Consider the following 16,288-nt stretch of genomic DNA (forward strand, 5'->3'; position numbering starts at 1 on the left):
TTTTTCTTGGAGATCCTAATCTTTCAGTTAGTAGTACTCCACAAGAAGTTAGGATTCATTCATTAGTGATTTTAAGACTTTTTGTTGTATAAAAATGCAGTGGTTCCTTTGCTATGCTATGTTAATGATTTTGCTTACTCAAGCAGAATAGTCAGGCTAAAGAGATACAAATTAATTCCTAATTTTGATGAATTTGCAATAAATTTTGACTTCAGGACTTTGACTGCAGTCTTGTGTTGCTTGGGAGCAAGCAATGGAAGATCCTAGCTGTAGCTGGTCCTGTCCTTAGCCTGTTCTGTGCAAATAGTGGGGAATTTCGGGAGCATTTTATAAATCACTAATACTATAAGTAAATTAAGATGTGTCAGTGATGGGCTTTTTAGCTCATCTGACTTTGAGTATTCATCTATATTGAAAAGAAAAGTTAGAGTTCTTATTCTTTCTGTGTTTCAGGACTTAAAATGGCAGGAGAGGATCCATATATTATGGGAGTGTCAGATCCCCAAGTAAGTGGGTTTGTGTATTTTCAATATCCCTCTTTTCTATTTTGGGTCTTTCTGTCTTCCTCTTATACTGTCCTGTCATTTCTTAGGTTTAAGAGCATAGAAATATAAAAGCATTCCAGCTACTTTTATTTTTTAAGCCAGCCTTTCCATGACCAGTAAAGTACCTTACCATTGGTGGAATGGCTGAAGTCTAAAGGAGGAACAGGCTTGTTTAAAGAAACATCTCATTTTTGTGGCCTGTCTGCCTGTGACATTTGCTCTGAACTTCCTCCTGTGATAGGCATTAGACTTGATCTGAAAATAAGGCCCCTGACACACTGATAAGTTAATTTGTGTCATTGCTGGTGAAATTTGCGTTGATATTGATGACTAGAATGTTCTTTAACTCACACAGATCTTGGCTTTTCCACAGCAATTCCACATCTCATTAGATCATTTCATGATTCATTTTAATTGTGAGAATAATTTGAGTGGAAGGTTGGAGTGAAGAACAGACCCTTTCAACTCACCTTCATTTCCAAGAAGAGAGGATTTTCTCTTTTATGCTTCTTCCACTTTAGAAGATTTTACTCGACAGCAATTACAGTGGGTTAAGACATGTCAATATTCAAAACACAAACTGTAATTTAACCTAGGCATTCTGTTTTCTTGCTTTAGAATTTGTAGATTTATTTGAATAAGGAATGTGGTCTGGTGGGGTTTAATTGCAGAATTTGAAATTGAAACTTAAGTGGCTCTTCGAGCAAGTCATGTAGGGTCAGATTTTCAGAATTTGGCATCTCATCTCTTTTCAACAAACAACTGACGACCGCTAGTCTGTAAGCAAAATGCAAGCTTAGAAACTGTGCTGAGCTCAGTGCAGTCATGACACACTGGTGAAACTTTCACTACTATCGACTTTGCTGGCATTGCTGTTGACAGCAAAAATAAACCAAGACATAAAGTGTTAACCTACTGGGATCTGAATGACTGTAGATAACTTCGAATTTTGTTCCTAAAAGTTGCTTTAGGAAACGGTTTGTATGTATAGTAATGAAGAATGTACTCTCTTTCAATATAGATGTTTGCAATGGACCAGCTCATGGGAATGAATACAATATTTAATAATACAGGCTACATCACTTCAGACTTACCACTACGAACAGGTAGGAACTGTTGCTGTTTGATTGTGTTATTTTTGTGCTGTTTCTCCTGGCTTCTTCTCTTTGTTATTGTTGTTTTGTGTGTATGAAGTTCTTTTCAGAGGCTAGTTTGTTTACATTGTAAGATGTATGTTGATTTGACTTCATATTATATCTTCAAGCATCACTTACCTTTATGAAAGTTTCAAGGGAGACAAAATTAATTTTCATTTGACTTGTACAGAAACTGAAAGTTTGTCAGTTAATTGCTTTAACCAAAGAGCTTTGAGTGACCTGTTTTTATAGTTATTGTTCTAAATTTGCATACTCAGTGATGTTTGTATTGCCACTTTGCAGGGTGCAACATGTACATTTTTTTTTCTCCTTCATCTTAAATAGTATTTTATTTGTCGCAATAATTCTTAAGGTGCTTGTTTTTCACTGATAAAATGTAGAGTATATGCAACTTCCTGTATCATTCAAATGTGTTTTTCCTTCTTGGTGACTTCTGTGTTTCCTGTAATGTAGCAGTTTGGTATTAAATGTACCTGACGACTTACGGAATTTTTACACGTTTGAAATCTCAGTGTTAGATTTTGTAACCAAATAGTGAAAATGAGCAAAGAGGGTTCTGCAAAAGTCTAATATGTGTTTCTTGCAGGATAGTTCCAGAACAGGAAGATGAAATGTGTTACTCTTTAGCCAGTAGTAGCTGCTTGATCAATCTTGCTTTAGTTTTGGTATTCAATGTCTTTGTACTTATTAATTATAGTTTTTAATTTAGAAAATTGCATTTCTGCTGCTTAATTTGTTAAAACAGCTGATTTAAAAGGAGGAGGAGAATAAAAATCTATTTAACCGTATGAGATTTCTCTTGATTTTCTATCTTTAATATAGTTGATAATATCTTTTAAAACAGCACTTTGTCTTGTTGATTTGTTCAAGTCTATGTTATAAAGACATAGGTAGTGTCTTTTGCATTGCAGATTGCTTTATTTTGTTGAAAAAGCAAACCCATATTGTATGTTGTGTTTTATATATATTTGAGAAACTTGATAGCAGTGAAGGTGTAAAGGACCGAATGAGATAAGTGATTGGCCTTTTATTTCGTAGTTAAAATTCTACCTTAATGTAATAATAAATGCAGATTTAAAAAATACACACTTACTCTGTCAGTGCTTTTTATGATTTAAAGCATACCTCAGTTTTCTTGACTGAGTAGATGTGAGCAAGGACCAAGACAAACACATGGTACAGATAACTTGTTTCAAGGTAAAATGCACTGATGAGCAAAGCTCTTGACAAATATGGAAAAACATCCAACAAATGAATATTGGTATCATTTATTTGCAGTGCATTTTCAATAAGGCAGGTAAAATTGTACAGTAAGACTCACTTGTGTAAGATTAATGGGCCATCCCTGCTCTCCTAGAGATTTTATGAGACGGTTGACCTTATTGGTATTTTGATTTCCCCATAATGATATCTTTCTTACATCTACCTTTTGAACTTACTTTATAGTCTTCATGCCAGGCTCATTCCATACAAAATATTCAGACATATAAAACTGATTTTCAGATATCTATTTCCTGCCTAAGCTGGAAAACAGCTGTTTAAAAACCATGTGGGGGAGTCAAGAATTCTCTGGAATCTGTAATCTCAAAAGACTCTTTCAGGGCTAGTTCCAGCTATATCCTTAATTAGCAAAATTACTTAGCTGCTGTTTATTAATTTTTCTTTATTGCACTGATCTTGTCTACTGCTGCAATGTAGCTGGCGCATTCTCTGTGTATAAAATGGGATTTAGTCAAGAAGTATGAAATAATCATAGACTCACAGAATGTCTTGTGTTGGAAGGGACCCCAAGGACAATCAAGTTCCACCCCCCCGCCACAGGCAGGGCCACCAACCTCCAGTTCTGGTACTAGAGCAGGCTGCCCAGGGTCCCAGCCACCCTGCTTTTGAAAAGCTCCACGGACGGAGCATCCAGAAGGTCTCTGGGCAGCCCACTCCAGTACATCACTGCTCTCTGTGAAGAACTTCCTCCTGACATCCCATCTAAACCTTCCTTCCTTGAGCTTAAAACCATTCCCCCTTATCCTGTCACTGTCTACCTGAGTAAAAAGTTGATTCCCCTCCTTATTATTATTCCCTTTTAAGGTTATCACAGACGTGAGTTTCAGACTAGATTATTACTTAAATGCCATCTAATTGTGCATTGGTAAATGAACAATGTCAGACTTATTACATTGGCAGGCAGGTGTGATGTATTTATGGATTGCTGTATCATGCCAGTGTAGGTGAATCAACAAATAGCCGGGGAATCTGGGGACTTTCTGATGACAGATGTTCTGTCATCTATTTACAGTAATAGTAGAAAAACATTTGAGATATGAGGCAAGGATGTTCTCCATGCAATTGTCAGTGTTCAAATCTTTCTACCCACTTTTTTTTTTTTTCTGTCTCACAGCAGTTTTAAGTAAAAATTGTGGTTAGTGCTTGGTTATTTTGGCTCTAAAGCTGGAGTAGATGGTTATTTGGGTCAAGTTCTACATTTACATTTAAATCTAGAAGGAGAAGTAGTCTGTGCGTGCCTTCTGTGAAAAAAATTATATTTGCAACGCCTTTTGTAACAGTGCAAACTGCAGGACTGAGCTGTATGTTTTAAAATACCTTCAGCAGCAAGGGCAGCACGGCATGAAGTCAGCAAGTTCTTTGCTCACTGGGAAGCATCCTGCTTTTGAGAGCCAGGTACTTATCCTTCATATACTAAGGAGGTGTAGAAGCAGGTATGCAGCAGTGTGATGTCCACTGCTACACTGGGGGACAAAGAAGTGATGCCTTAAATTGGAGAGGAAATAGGAAGAGCTCTGAGCAAAGTCTTTTACAAATTTGGGTGTTTCTTACTGTTTTCTGATTGTACAGTGTTATCTGCAACCATAAAATGTAGTGCTATGTGTATGAGTTAGAGATGTTTTGAATTTTTGAGATATTGTTTTGGTTGTAGAGGTTCTCGTCTAACCAGCTGTTGGCATTCAAGTGTTGGGTTTTTTTTCTTACTTTTACTTCAGTCAGACTAAACCTGTGAGGTTGAAGCAGGCTCATCAGCAGCTGAAGGATGTCATCGGTAGGCTGCTAAAATTGCACTTTTCTGGTTTTCTTTAACTACCACTGTTTCTTGAATCTACTCTGCCAAGCCTTCTATGATGCTTGCTGTTGAGAGGAAAGGCGTTGAGGGACGAAGAAGATGCTATTAAAAAAAAAAAAAAAAAAAAGTATTTCATATTTTTTCAGAGAGAAAGATATTCCTAGGAAGAGATTCAGGGCAGATGACAGTCACCAAAAATGAGATGGGTATTCATTTTCCTGTCTCAAATCAGTGGCCCCAGTCCTCACAAGCATGGGCAGACTTGCCTATGGCTCTTGGTATTTTTTTCTAGATCTGCTGTGCTTGTCTACTGAAGAGTGAAAAGGAGGAGGAAGGAGGTTAAGCAGAGCTCATGTGCTGCTGGCTTTAAATATCACACTTTAAACTGTATACAGTGTTACTATGAGGGTAGTTCCCTGACAAGGGGGTAACATGTAAATCACAGAACAGTTTGAAATGGAAGGGTCTTTAAAGACCATTTAGTTCCAACCCCCTTGGTATGGGCAGGAACACCTCCCTATAGACCAGGTTGCACAAAGCTCCATTCTGCCTGGCCTTGAACGCTTCCAGGGATGGGGGATCCTGATTTTGACTGAGATAATTTTCTATTTTTTTAGTAGCTGGTATAGTAGCTGTGATTTGGATTTAGGTTTAAAATTTGCTGATAGTGCACTGATGTTTTAGTTGTTGCTGAGCAATGCTTACAAGGTAAGGACTCTTTGGTTTCTCATACTGCCCTGCCATTGAGGAGGGTGGAGGTGCCCAGGAAGCTGGAAGGGAACAGAACCAGATCAGCTGCCCCCCGTTAGATATAAGGCATCATGCTGAAAAATAAAACTGAAGATTTGGGTGGGAAGCCACTGCTTAGGGAATGTCTGGGCATGGGTCAGCCAGTGGTGAGTAATTGCATTGTGCTTTACTTGGGATTTTTATTCTTGGTTTGTTTTTTGCCTTCCCCCCACCCCCCTTCTTATTAAACTGACCTTATCTCAACGCATGAGTTTATATATATATATATATATTTTTTTTTGGTTATTTTTTAATGCTCTCTCCCTTTCCACAGAGTGGGAGTCAGCAATCATCTATGTGGTGCTTAGCTGCCTGCTGGGTTAAGTCACAGTGGAGGGGGATCCACAGCTTCTCTGTGTAGCCTACTGCAGTGCCTCACCACCCTCAGAGTGAAGAATTTCTTCTAATATCTAATCTGAATCTAGTCTTTTTTTAGTTTAAATTCCTGATGGAATTTCTCTCTTCATCTTTCCTGTAGTCCTCCTTTAAGTACTAGAAGGCTGCTGGAACGTTTCCCTTGAGCCTTCTCTTTTCCAGGCTGAACAACCTCAGCTCTCTGAGCCTGTTCTTCATAGGAGAGATACTCCAGCCCATCTGCTCATCCCTGTCGCCCTCCTCTGGGCTCACTCCAGTCTGAGCGTGTAGCAGCAATGTACCCCTTCCTTGGCCAACTCAGGAGTGACTGTATTGGGTTTAATAGCCAAGAACGTGAGGCTGTGAATGGTTTCATCCATATCCACAGAGTTAAACAGCAGTTACAAGGATGAGGTGCAGTACAGCTGTATTGAGGGAACAGAGAGGAGGTGTGGAGAGGATGTGATCGGAGCAGATTCCCTTGAATGTCTTCGGGTACTAAGGAAGCTGCTAGAAAAAGGACACACCAAGTGCCACGGTGCTGCCAGGCCTGCAAAGATATCATACCAACATTGCATCCCATTGTTCTTTGGCTTGGCTTTGACGAGAAGAATGTAGCTAAGATGGGTGCTGCTTTGCAAAGTGTGTGTGCAGGATGAGGCCTGTCAAGAGGAAGAAGGAAGAAGTGGTGGGAGTATTAAGATGCAGGAGGGCCTCTGACTCAGGCAGGAAGAAGAATGAAGAAATACAGCAGTTAAAGGAGATGTGGGGAAGTGCAACTGTGACTCAGGCTGGAAGGGAGGTAGTGGGATGTGAGTTGGCCTGTGGCGAGTGAAGGGAGAAGACAGAAAAGGAAGCACTGAAGTATGAGAAAGTGGGAGTGCACCGAACTGGCTAGGGTAATAATGTGTGATTGAGTTGCAGTCCACAGCCCTCCTGGTTGTGCAGCAGTGCCAGGCAAGTCATAAGGAGTCCTTGACAATACCTGGCAGCTGTGGGAGTTATTCCTATGTGGAGATGAACTCCATTTCTGCATCCTGCTTCAGCCTCTTTAGAGCAAAAGTGGAGGTAAAGCTGTGTGTTTAGTAGCATTCCTTTTTCTGGCTGTGTAACACCTAAAAGGGGGTTGGTTGTTGTAAAAGAACTTGAAGAACACAACTTTAATTGGGCTGCTCCCAGCCTAGAACAAAGGTGCAAATGTTTGTCTCAAATCTTATCATTATTCACTCCATTTGCAAGGTGTACACCTTCAGCTTTCATTTGTTTAGACTAGACATGCCTATTTAATAGAAATGAACTATTAGAAACTTCTCTGTGCAAAATACTTCACCTTCTTTCATATTTTTTTCTTCCTCAGGAAAGATTTGAGAGGAAGAGAGGAAGAAATGGAGAGGAGAAGGGACCACATAATAAATGTTAGGCTGTCTAATGTACTTCTGGAAAGTATTCAGAATCTAGGGAGAGTTGGCTGCATGACATGTCTTGCAAAGTGAAATTCTTTTCATAGTCAATATATTAGTTTGCTTGAAAGTTACTTTGAATATTGCCTCTTTATTTTTAAATAGAAGTTTTGGTATAATTAAATGCCTTAGTATGCCTTCTCTGTCCACTTGCTCAGATGCTTCATACGCTATACCAGCATATTAACTTAGTGATAGGAAAAGAGAAAACGTTTGTTCTTACAACCCAAAAACTAAAATAAGGTCTTGCAAAACATTGTTTTACATAAATTGGTATATGTTTGATTCATCTGTTTGCTGTCACTTATTAATGTCAGCAGATATAATTTGCTTTTAGACATTTACTCTGCAACTTTTTGTGTACTTTCCTAGTATTGGTATTTAAGATACTTTGATTTTTCTTAGGTTTGTGTGATTTTTGTAAGTTTTTGTTTTATTTTGTTCTTTCCCTCCAAGGAGGCACAAATGCTAGTGTCCTACATTTTGCATTTTCCTGCATGCAAGGTGAAACTATGTTAGTAGTACAAAGAATTCCCCTTAAGCTTTCCACTAGGCCCATGTAACGTAGATCCTCTCGTAGGCATATGAACTCCCTCATGCTGACCTGTTGAACCTGGACCTGCTGCTTCGTAGTGGACTTCTGTAACCACTCAGCTTTTGTATAAAGGAGTACTTTGTTTTTCTGGCTTAATGGTTGAGAGAGAGCAGTGGGATTTTGTGCTAATTCTAGTCCCAAGTATATGCCTTGAAAGTGAATTCCTAAGGAGAAAACAGTCAAAGAGCTGCTTGGCAGGTCATGACCTGGATAAAGGCTTGGTTGAGAATTGAGTTACACCGTTGTATTTAAATGTGAATTATTTCTGCCAGTGCTCAGAGGATGCAAGGCCTCTGGATTGCTAAAGTATAACATGAAGTATAACATTTCAGATGCCTAAAGAATGAGGGGGGTTGCAGGCCTGTTCACAGATAAAAGTGCCAGTTAAATGTGAGTGCAGTATCGTACTTAAACCTAACTTCAAACCTAACTTTATTCATCTTGACTCCATGTTACAACACACAAAAAAAAGCACAGAATCACGCTAAAGTTAAATATTAATCTACATATTTTAAAATTTCTAAAGTCTAAAATATTTTTTCATGCTTTCCAGTGTAAAATGATGTATATTTTTTTCTTGAGGCAGTTACTTACATGACATCAAGGATTTTGGTTGTAGTGCTATTTACTTTTTCACAGGAAGAGTGTTGGACTTGGGAAATAAATGATCTTTATATGTGTAATTGTTATGACTGGCATTTACAATGTAACTTTGAGATGAAATAAATTCATTTGCTGGCTTTGACAGCAAAATAAAAATTATATCTATTAGCTTACTTACCCAAATTTTTCATTTTGAGAGAAAGCTGTTCAGTTAAGAACATGTCCAAAGACATGAAGGTCTGTTTTATTAAAGATAAGTTGAAGTGAGGAACAGGGAAGGACACATGAAGTTGTGCTGCAAACTATAAAGAAGCATATTCTCTGCCATTTCCAGTTGTCAGTGAACGTGAGGGTATCGATAGATGGAAGCTGATACAAGTATGTACTTCTGTGCCTGAGCCAAGTACTATCTGATTGAGGTGGCTGGATTGCATGGTACTTGGTACAAATACTTGCAGATGTTCAGAGGCTGATCATACCTTCTTTTGGATGTTGACAAGGCGTGATATGCTTGGTGTATGCTTGTAGGCCTGCCATGTGACTGCATGCTGTCCATTCTGAAGGTTTCATGTGTACCAGCGAACTTGCTAGATTCCTCAATATTAATAACTTTAGTAGGGTATAAGTAATGAATGATGCATAACTCCAACAGGAGTATAGCTGGCAATAAATTATGCAGGTGTTCACAGTAAGCAAAGCTGTTGTTTGGAGTCTGCTTTGGTAACAACTGAATTCTTAGTGTTGAAATCCTCTTCTTTGTTGGTAAAGAAGCAGAAAAGAAATTTTACCTTTGAGGCAATTAATTCTCAACTCTGGTAGATGGTTCTGCTGGTGAATTTTGAATGAGCTTTATGGTTTTAAGTTAGCTAGCATTTAGGGAATGATGCAAGGCTTAAACTAAGTAAAGCTAATAGGTCTTGTCTGAAAACAAACAGAATTTATTAGAATGTGACTCCATGTATTGACAATATGGACAAATTTCATTATAGTTTGTAGTTAAATAGAGTGTGTTCCATGTTTTAGAGACACTGAAGAACAATTTATTTTAAAGTATATCTGAAATTATTAAAAGAATGAAAATTGTTTAGGCTCCTCAATCCCATTTTCTAAAGCAGATCTGACTGTTAAGACATGTTGAGACAGCTTAAATTCCTCGTATATTCCCATACCTCAGAGCTTCCCATTGGCTGTCTGAAGACTTTCAAGAGCACCTAGACACTAGGAAGCCCTGAGGCCAGGGCTTGGTGAATACAATCTTTAGAGCCTAAGGGGTTTAAATACAAAATTTAACCTTCACTCAGGAAGGCCAGCCTGCTCATCAGTGGCAAGAAGAGAATCCTTTTCTTACTGCTGAGTGTCTTAACTGGCTGATCTGACTTGCCCCTTTATGTCCTCTGAGCCGAAATTAAGCTTTTGTAAATTATTAATTCCCTTCTTACTCCGCTGGTCTTGGTAAAGATTAGCAATGGTTGACTTTCAACTGATTATATTATTCATTATGATTTTATTTATGTTCTGAACATGCTTAGTTGCTGTCAGAAATGTCAAGACATTGAAAGACATCAGTTTTATCCCTGTAACTCATGTTTCATAGCAATAGAAATATAATTTGCATTAACACTTTTCTTTTATGTTAGCAGATGGACCGTACCTTCAAATCATTGAACAGCCAAAACAGGTAAGAGCACTACATTTGGAAAATCTTTGCAATACCTATGTCACTGTGTTCAGCTACAAATAAAACTGTAACTTACGATGAGAAAAAAGTGTTGAGGAGGTTAAACTTAATAACAAATATTGCACCTAACCATAAGCATTTTTTCCTCTTGCTTTTGTAGTTAAATCGTTTCCTGTTTTGTTCTGTCTTCATTTCTGTGTCTCTCTGGAGGAGTCTAAGAAAAAAAACAAAAAACAACTGAGGGTTTAAAAAATACCTTGCTAGATGTAGGCTTTTAATCTTAGAAATGACTCTTCAGTGCCCCAGTATTTGGAAATATAAATTAATAGGCATGGAAGATTTTTAGAATTTGTTTCATGTTTCTTGGAAGATGTGAAAGGAAAAGAAAAAAAAAAAAAAAAAGCAACAATTCTGTTCCCGGAAGAATTTAACTTGTTTTTTGCCATCATGAAGAAATTATGTTGTCCTTTGAGATTCCTGTTTTCACTGTTAGCTGTTCTGAATAATTCAAGAAAAAATGAGGAGTAATTCTTGAAAGTACCTTTTTGTGACTCAGATGCTCACTTAAGCTGCCCTGGTGGTGTCAAATTCATCCCTATGCACTGGTTAGTTTTCCTGCAACAGAAGTAAAAAGTTGCATAAAATCCTAGATTGAGCAGCTGTTAGGTGGACAAGAGAGTCCAGAAGCTCCCTCAGCCTGTCTTCATAGGGGAGGTGCTCCAGTCCCCTGATCGTCTTCGTGGCTCTCCTCTGGACCCTCTCCAACAGCTCCCTGTCTTTAATGTACTGGGGGCTCCAGACTTGGATGCAGCACTCCAGATGGGGCCTCACAAGAGCAGAGTAGAGGGGGACAATCACCTCCCTGTCCCTGCTGGCCACTCCTTTTCTCTTTGTTTTAGTTCATCCTAAATCAGGTCATGTCTCTGCATGGCAGAGCCTGTAGTGTGCAGTATCTAAAAGGAAGCCACTCTTTCCATCCATGACGTTCCCGTAAGCAGCTCTGTAGTGCAGTACCCATGTAGCAAGCTGAGCAAAGGTTTATACAGTGTCATAAGAGTGATCCACAGGCAAAGCGCTGTGCTTGTGATCATTTTGGGAATAAAGAGGCAGCAGAGAAATATAGGACTGTATGTGTGAGAACACAGCTAGTACTGCAAGGGTGATAGACTGGGGAAGGCTACTCAAATGTCTGCTAGACCTTTAGGCTGTGATGCATGGCAAGTGAAGAGAGCCTCAGTCATTCCACACATAATGACTCTGGAAACTGCTTTGTCTGCTGGATGCCTTGAGCTCAGGCTCATAGTTGAGCACTTCACTTTATTGCTCAACACTCTGTGTGAAAGCAGATATGTTATTTAGAATTGATTACATTGTGTGGTTAGAATCTGAACAAAAGACAGATCTTTCCATTTGCTTGAAAGGCATATTCATAAACTGAAAAGGTTTCAGTGAGATAGATGCTAATAATTACAGAGTAATTTTTTGAGCGAGTTCAGTGTCAGCTAATAGAGGCATCAAACTTAGAGATGCCTTCTATTAGACAAAAGCTAAAGATCTTTCATGAAGAATGCGACACTTAATGGATGTCCTTGAATACATCAGCAGGACTGTGCATAACGGGCTGTGTCGGAATTTGCAGGACTGGCAAGTAGGTCTGAAAGTATTCAGGGGTGGGAGGGGGCATGTAAAATAGCGTAGCTAAGTAGAGTTAAGAGTTACCAAGTACATTTGCTTAAAATTCACATCTTCTGTATCATATAGAGGTCTTAGTAAAGCAAAGGGAATATAATTTTCCTGTAAATAAAAATGGAATACATAGACTGCCATGCTCTAGAGTGATTGCTAATGGGTCATTCAGAGTGCCCTGAAACTTTTGCAAAGCTCCTGGGCTTCGCTCTGCTCAGAGCTACAACTTCCATGTGTTCTTCCCACGAGGAAAAAGGATTTCAGTTTCATCCGTATTCTTTTCTCTGTGATACCTTTTTTCCCTGGTTGTTTGCAATCTCTACCTAACATCTATCGTGACAGAAATAGCATCTATTCTTGCATTCTCTGCCATTTATTTATCATCTTGTTTTGAGAGTATAAACAGATCTCTGCTTCAGAATGTCTTCACTGACTGAAAGGAGAATTTCTGGCTGTTTATAATGTGTAACAGTGGGAATAGAAGAGTTTACCTGGGGCTAGCTCAGTGGTGCTTTGTCAGCCGTCATTCAGACAGCATTTCAGTGTTGAACAGTTGTAACTTTACCATTTGTGGGTTGTTTGGGCAAGTCATGTGTGTGTGTGCATGCATGTGCTTTTTTCAGTTTTGTTTTCAAAGAGCTTTCAAGTTTCTTTTTATTTCCACAGAGGGGCTTTCGATTCCGATACGTATGCGAAGGGCCTTCACATGGTGGACTTCCTGGTGCTTCCAGTGAAAAGAACAAAAAGTCATACCCCCAAGTCAAGGTAAGGACATAAAACATTAATATTTCGCAGACTGAATGTAAGCATATGTAAGGACCCTACTGCAAATCAACATACATTATTATGAAATTACTCACTTTATATGAAATTGACTGCACTTCATGTCCCACTTTAAAAGTGTAATTGGTTTAAAAAGAAAGTAGTTTTCAGATTCATAGAGTTATTTTGGCACCCTGTTTATGTATTAGCCGTTGAGCAGTAATCTTTCCTGTACCTACCCCTCACTGCACTGCTCCTGCTCTTACCAATGGAGTTCTTCCCTAAGGTGTGGTTTTAGTATAATGCATGGTCTGAGCTGGTTGGTTACTTACTGCTTGCATAATGCATAGCTTGAGTCTGCTTAGTTATCCCAGTCCAGTCTGAAATGCTATTTACCTGCTTTCCTTCCCTTGTCTGTTCATGTTACTCCTTACTCAATGCCTCTAGGATATTAAGTCCTTAGGTTCTTAAGGATTTAATCCAGATAACTTTAAAATCAACCAAAATGTGTCATTTAAACAGGAGTAGCACTATATTCAGGAGTTCCGAACCCTTTTTTTCTTTCCAGGAAAAAGATTGAGCATGTTAATTAAAGAAACATTCAGAGCTAGCACAATGTGAAGACTATAACAGTGATGGTTAACTGTTCTAGGATTAGGGATGGACTTTTATTGCCTAAGGTTCTTGCAGAAAATCCTTTCTGTGTAGAAGAGAGGAAAACATAAACTGTGTGTTTTCTGCTTTTTTTTCTTTTTGTTCAAAGTTAATGAAAGTCCTGTTGTTACATTACATCTTTGTTGAGCTTTTACACTAGAGATTGTATCACGAGGAGCAGGATTAATATCTTTTAATTCTGGTGTTGTCTTCTTTAGAAGAAGACAAGGGAATGGAAAGGGTGGCAAGCAGTCAGTCTCTGTACCAGGCCTTGCTGTGTGCTGCTTGTCAACTTTCTCTTGTACGTGTGTGTAGTTCTTCTGCAGTTCTTGAGAAAGGCTAAAGTTTGGAACAACTGCATCTCCAGAATGAATCAGTACATGCATGACTCAATGGAAAATAATCAGCATTGGTTAAGATAGCCTAGGGTGTTTTAGTCTGGCAAATTGAGAGAAGGATGAGAAATTTAGCCTTGCAAAACTGTTAGGAAAAACTACTAGCCCAGGCAAAGGTTCTACTTGCATTTTCCTTTCCTATTGTGATGGTGATGATGAACCAGAGAATAAAATTTACTGGTATGGTTCATATGAAAATTATGTACCTCAGTGATGCCATGTCTTTGGATTACAATTCCATCTATATTGATAATTAATAAAAATATCAAGTGTTACTGATAATAATTGTCATGCTGTTGTGTTTCCTAAAGGTGTCATGGGACTTACAATAGCATGACAAGTATACACACAATGAGAAGTTCTGTAGGGAATGGAATTTTTCCATGGAAAAACTAGAAAGCAAAACGTTCTTTGGCTTTCCATCAAACCTCCTGTTTTCATTGATCATCAGATTTTAATTTCATCTAAAGCTCTCCCAGCACACGTGTCCCGTCCCCTCCCTCCCTCCCTCTTGTCCTACTGTGTGCATCTGGGTTTTTTCTACTACAAATCCCCGCATGGCAACACCTGCTGGGAGAGGCTGGCAAAGGAACACAACAAGTAAATTCCTCAAGGCCGTTACTTGTTACTGCTTGTTCTTGATTCAAGTGGTGCCAGCGAATACAGAAGCATTTCACACCTTTTCCTGTAAGTCTCTCTGGTGTTTTGTCAAAGGGTGCTCACCTTGTTGTAAATGAGGTGAGCACACTTGAAGGTTACTCGATTTTATTTAATTTTTTATAGTTACACCACGACTTTCACCATAGAACTTTCATTTGCTGATCATAGTGATGTGAAAGGACAGTAGCGTGTTTTGACTTCAATGTAAAAAAAACAAAACAAACTCATCTTTGTAACAGATCTTTAAAACATGGCTATGAGGTGATCTGTACAGCTCACATCAGGATCTTCTGCTTAGCCAACTCTGCACAAAAAGCTGATGTAACTTATCAATAGGCACCACCGAGTGTTCTGAGAATAGACATTTTCAGTGAAAAAAAAAAAGCATGGTAGTCTAACTGCACCCTTTTCATAGGATTATGCATTGTAGACCTGAAGAAAACACAGTGATCTGATATGACCTCTTGAATAATGTCAACTACTGAATCTCAGTCATTTTTTTCCCTGCACCTACTCCCTTACTTCTAGCTGAGCTAGAACGTATGAAGATGTGCCTTTCATTTAAAGGCTGGAAAGCTGAAGACTGCCATGTCTCTAAGCAAGATGTTTTGGTAGTTAATTATATATTTAACCACGCCCTGTAGAGCTTATTAGAAGATGGTGCATGTCAGGAGTTAGTGTAGCAGTTCTGCTTTGCATTTGAGACAAAACTGCACTGCCTGGTAACTTGGAATTGGTTTTAAGACTCTAGTTTTAACAGCATATATGGCCTTGTTAGCAGTAGTATTTTTACTATAATGCCAAGGATAGAATTCATTCAACTTATGGAATTGTATTCCTTTATTTACAGCTGTCTTTGCTATCAGTAATCCTACTAGTATGTACAAAAACTGTTACGTACTTACAAGATTACGTGAGTTCTGTATATCCTTACAGAGAAGCTGTAGATATTGAACAAAGTACAATGAGGAACTTCTTTGCTGTCCAGAGAGGTTGTGGAATCCCAGTCTCTCCCAGGACCTCTCTGAATGCCTACCTGTGCGATCTACTATAGAGAACCTGCTTTAGCAGGCGGGTTGGACTTGAAAATTCCTAGAGGTCCCTTCCAACCCTTACAGTTTTGTGATTCTGTGAAGCTAGATTTAATAATAAGTTATGTAAAATTATTCATTTAAATTTCATTTTTGTCTGCTTAGTGGAAACAGTGCAACAGCAGAAAATTGTAACGTTTAGAACAGTTGAAATTATGGCTTTTGAGCTGTTGGCTCTTTATCAGTTTTATCAGCTTGTTCAAGCAAAGAACGATTGGGAGTTCTATATAGTTGTTCTATATCCAAATAGCAGATATGCTTTCCTAAAATCTTCTGAAGAGTTTTATGAAAAAAAAAAAAACCACCACCACCACCAAAAGAACAAAACTGGGTTGTCTGATATCACCAGCTTACTGAACTATCTTCCATTCTTATTCATAAGTTGCTTGTTCTGACATATTTGGAAAACTGCCAGAAAACTTCCATAGAATATTTCCACTTGCCTTTTTTACATGTTTGTATGTCCTGATCTTTTATACTGATATTGGTGTATTCAGGCTTGACACTGATACAGTTTTGGGTGTGAAAAGAATTTACTGAAAACTGTGGTGTGACGGAAATGTCCTGAGTTTTCATTTCCCTTGGGGCAATTCTACATGGGTGGCTGCACACAATTTCAAGTTGTCTATTCTGTGAGCTGGATGTAAATGAGTTTCAGCCTAGAGGCTGAGTAACCGCACTGCTCAGAGATGTGCCCAAGCTAATGAGCACCGTCTCTGTACCCATGAGTTTGGATGTAGTGCAGTTCAGCTTGAAGATCAAAGCCGAGTCCCATTTAGGCAGCCC

The 16,288-nt window shown here is 38.7% G+C and overlaps 1 protein-coding gene across 2 annotated transcripts in view; it reads left to right on the forward strand.

The window, feature by feature from the left end:
- Window positions 1-458: 458 nt before the first annotated feature.
- Window positions 459-16,288, forward strand: part of NFKB1 (nuclear factor kappa B subunit 1) — a gene marked incomplete at both ends in the record, with an annotated part of 43,237 nt that continues 27,407 nt past the window's right edge. Inside the window, 4 exons of one of the 2 annotated variants that reach the window (XM_079534962.1) lie at window positions 459-506; window positions 1,567-1,651; window positions 10,214-10,254; window positions 12,607-12,705. In XM_079534962.1, coding sequence (XP_079391088.1) covers window positions 462-506; window positions 1,567-1,651; window positions 10,214-10,254; window positions 12,607-12,705 — 270 coding nt within the window. The remainder of the gene's footprint in view (window positions 507-1,566; window positions 1,652-10,213; window positions 10,255-12,606; window positions 12,706-16,288) is intronic. The other variant, XM_079534961.1, reaches the window with a different exon arrangement.

The sequence above is a fragment of the Tetrao urogallus genome (genome assembly GCF_951394365.1).
Source record: "Tetrao urogallus genome assembly, chromosome: 4".
NCBI classification, from domain to species: domain Eukaryota; kingdom Metazoa; phylum Chordata; class Aves; order Galliformes; family Phasianidae; genus Tetrao; species Tetrao urogallus.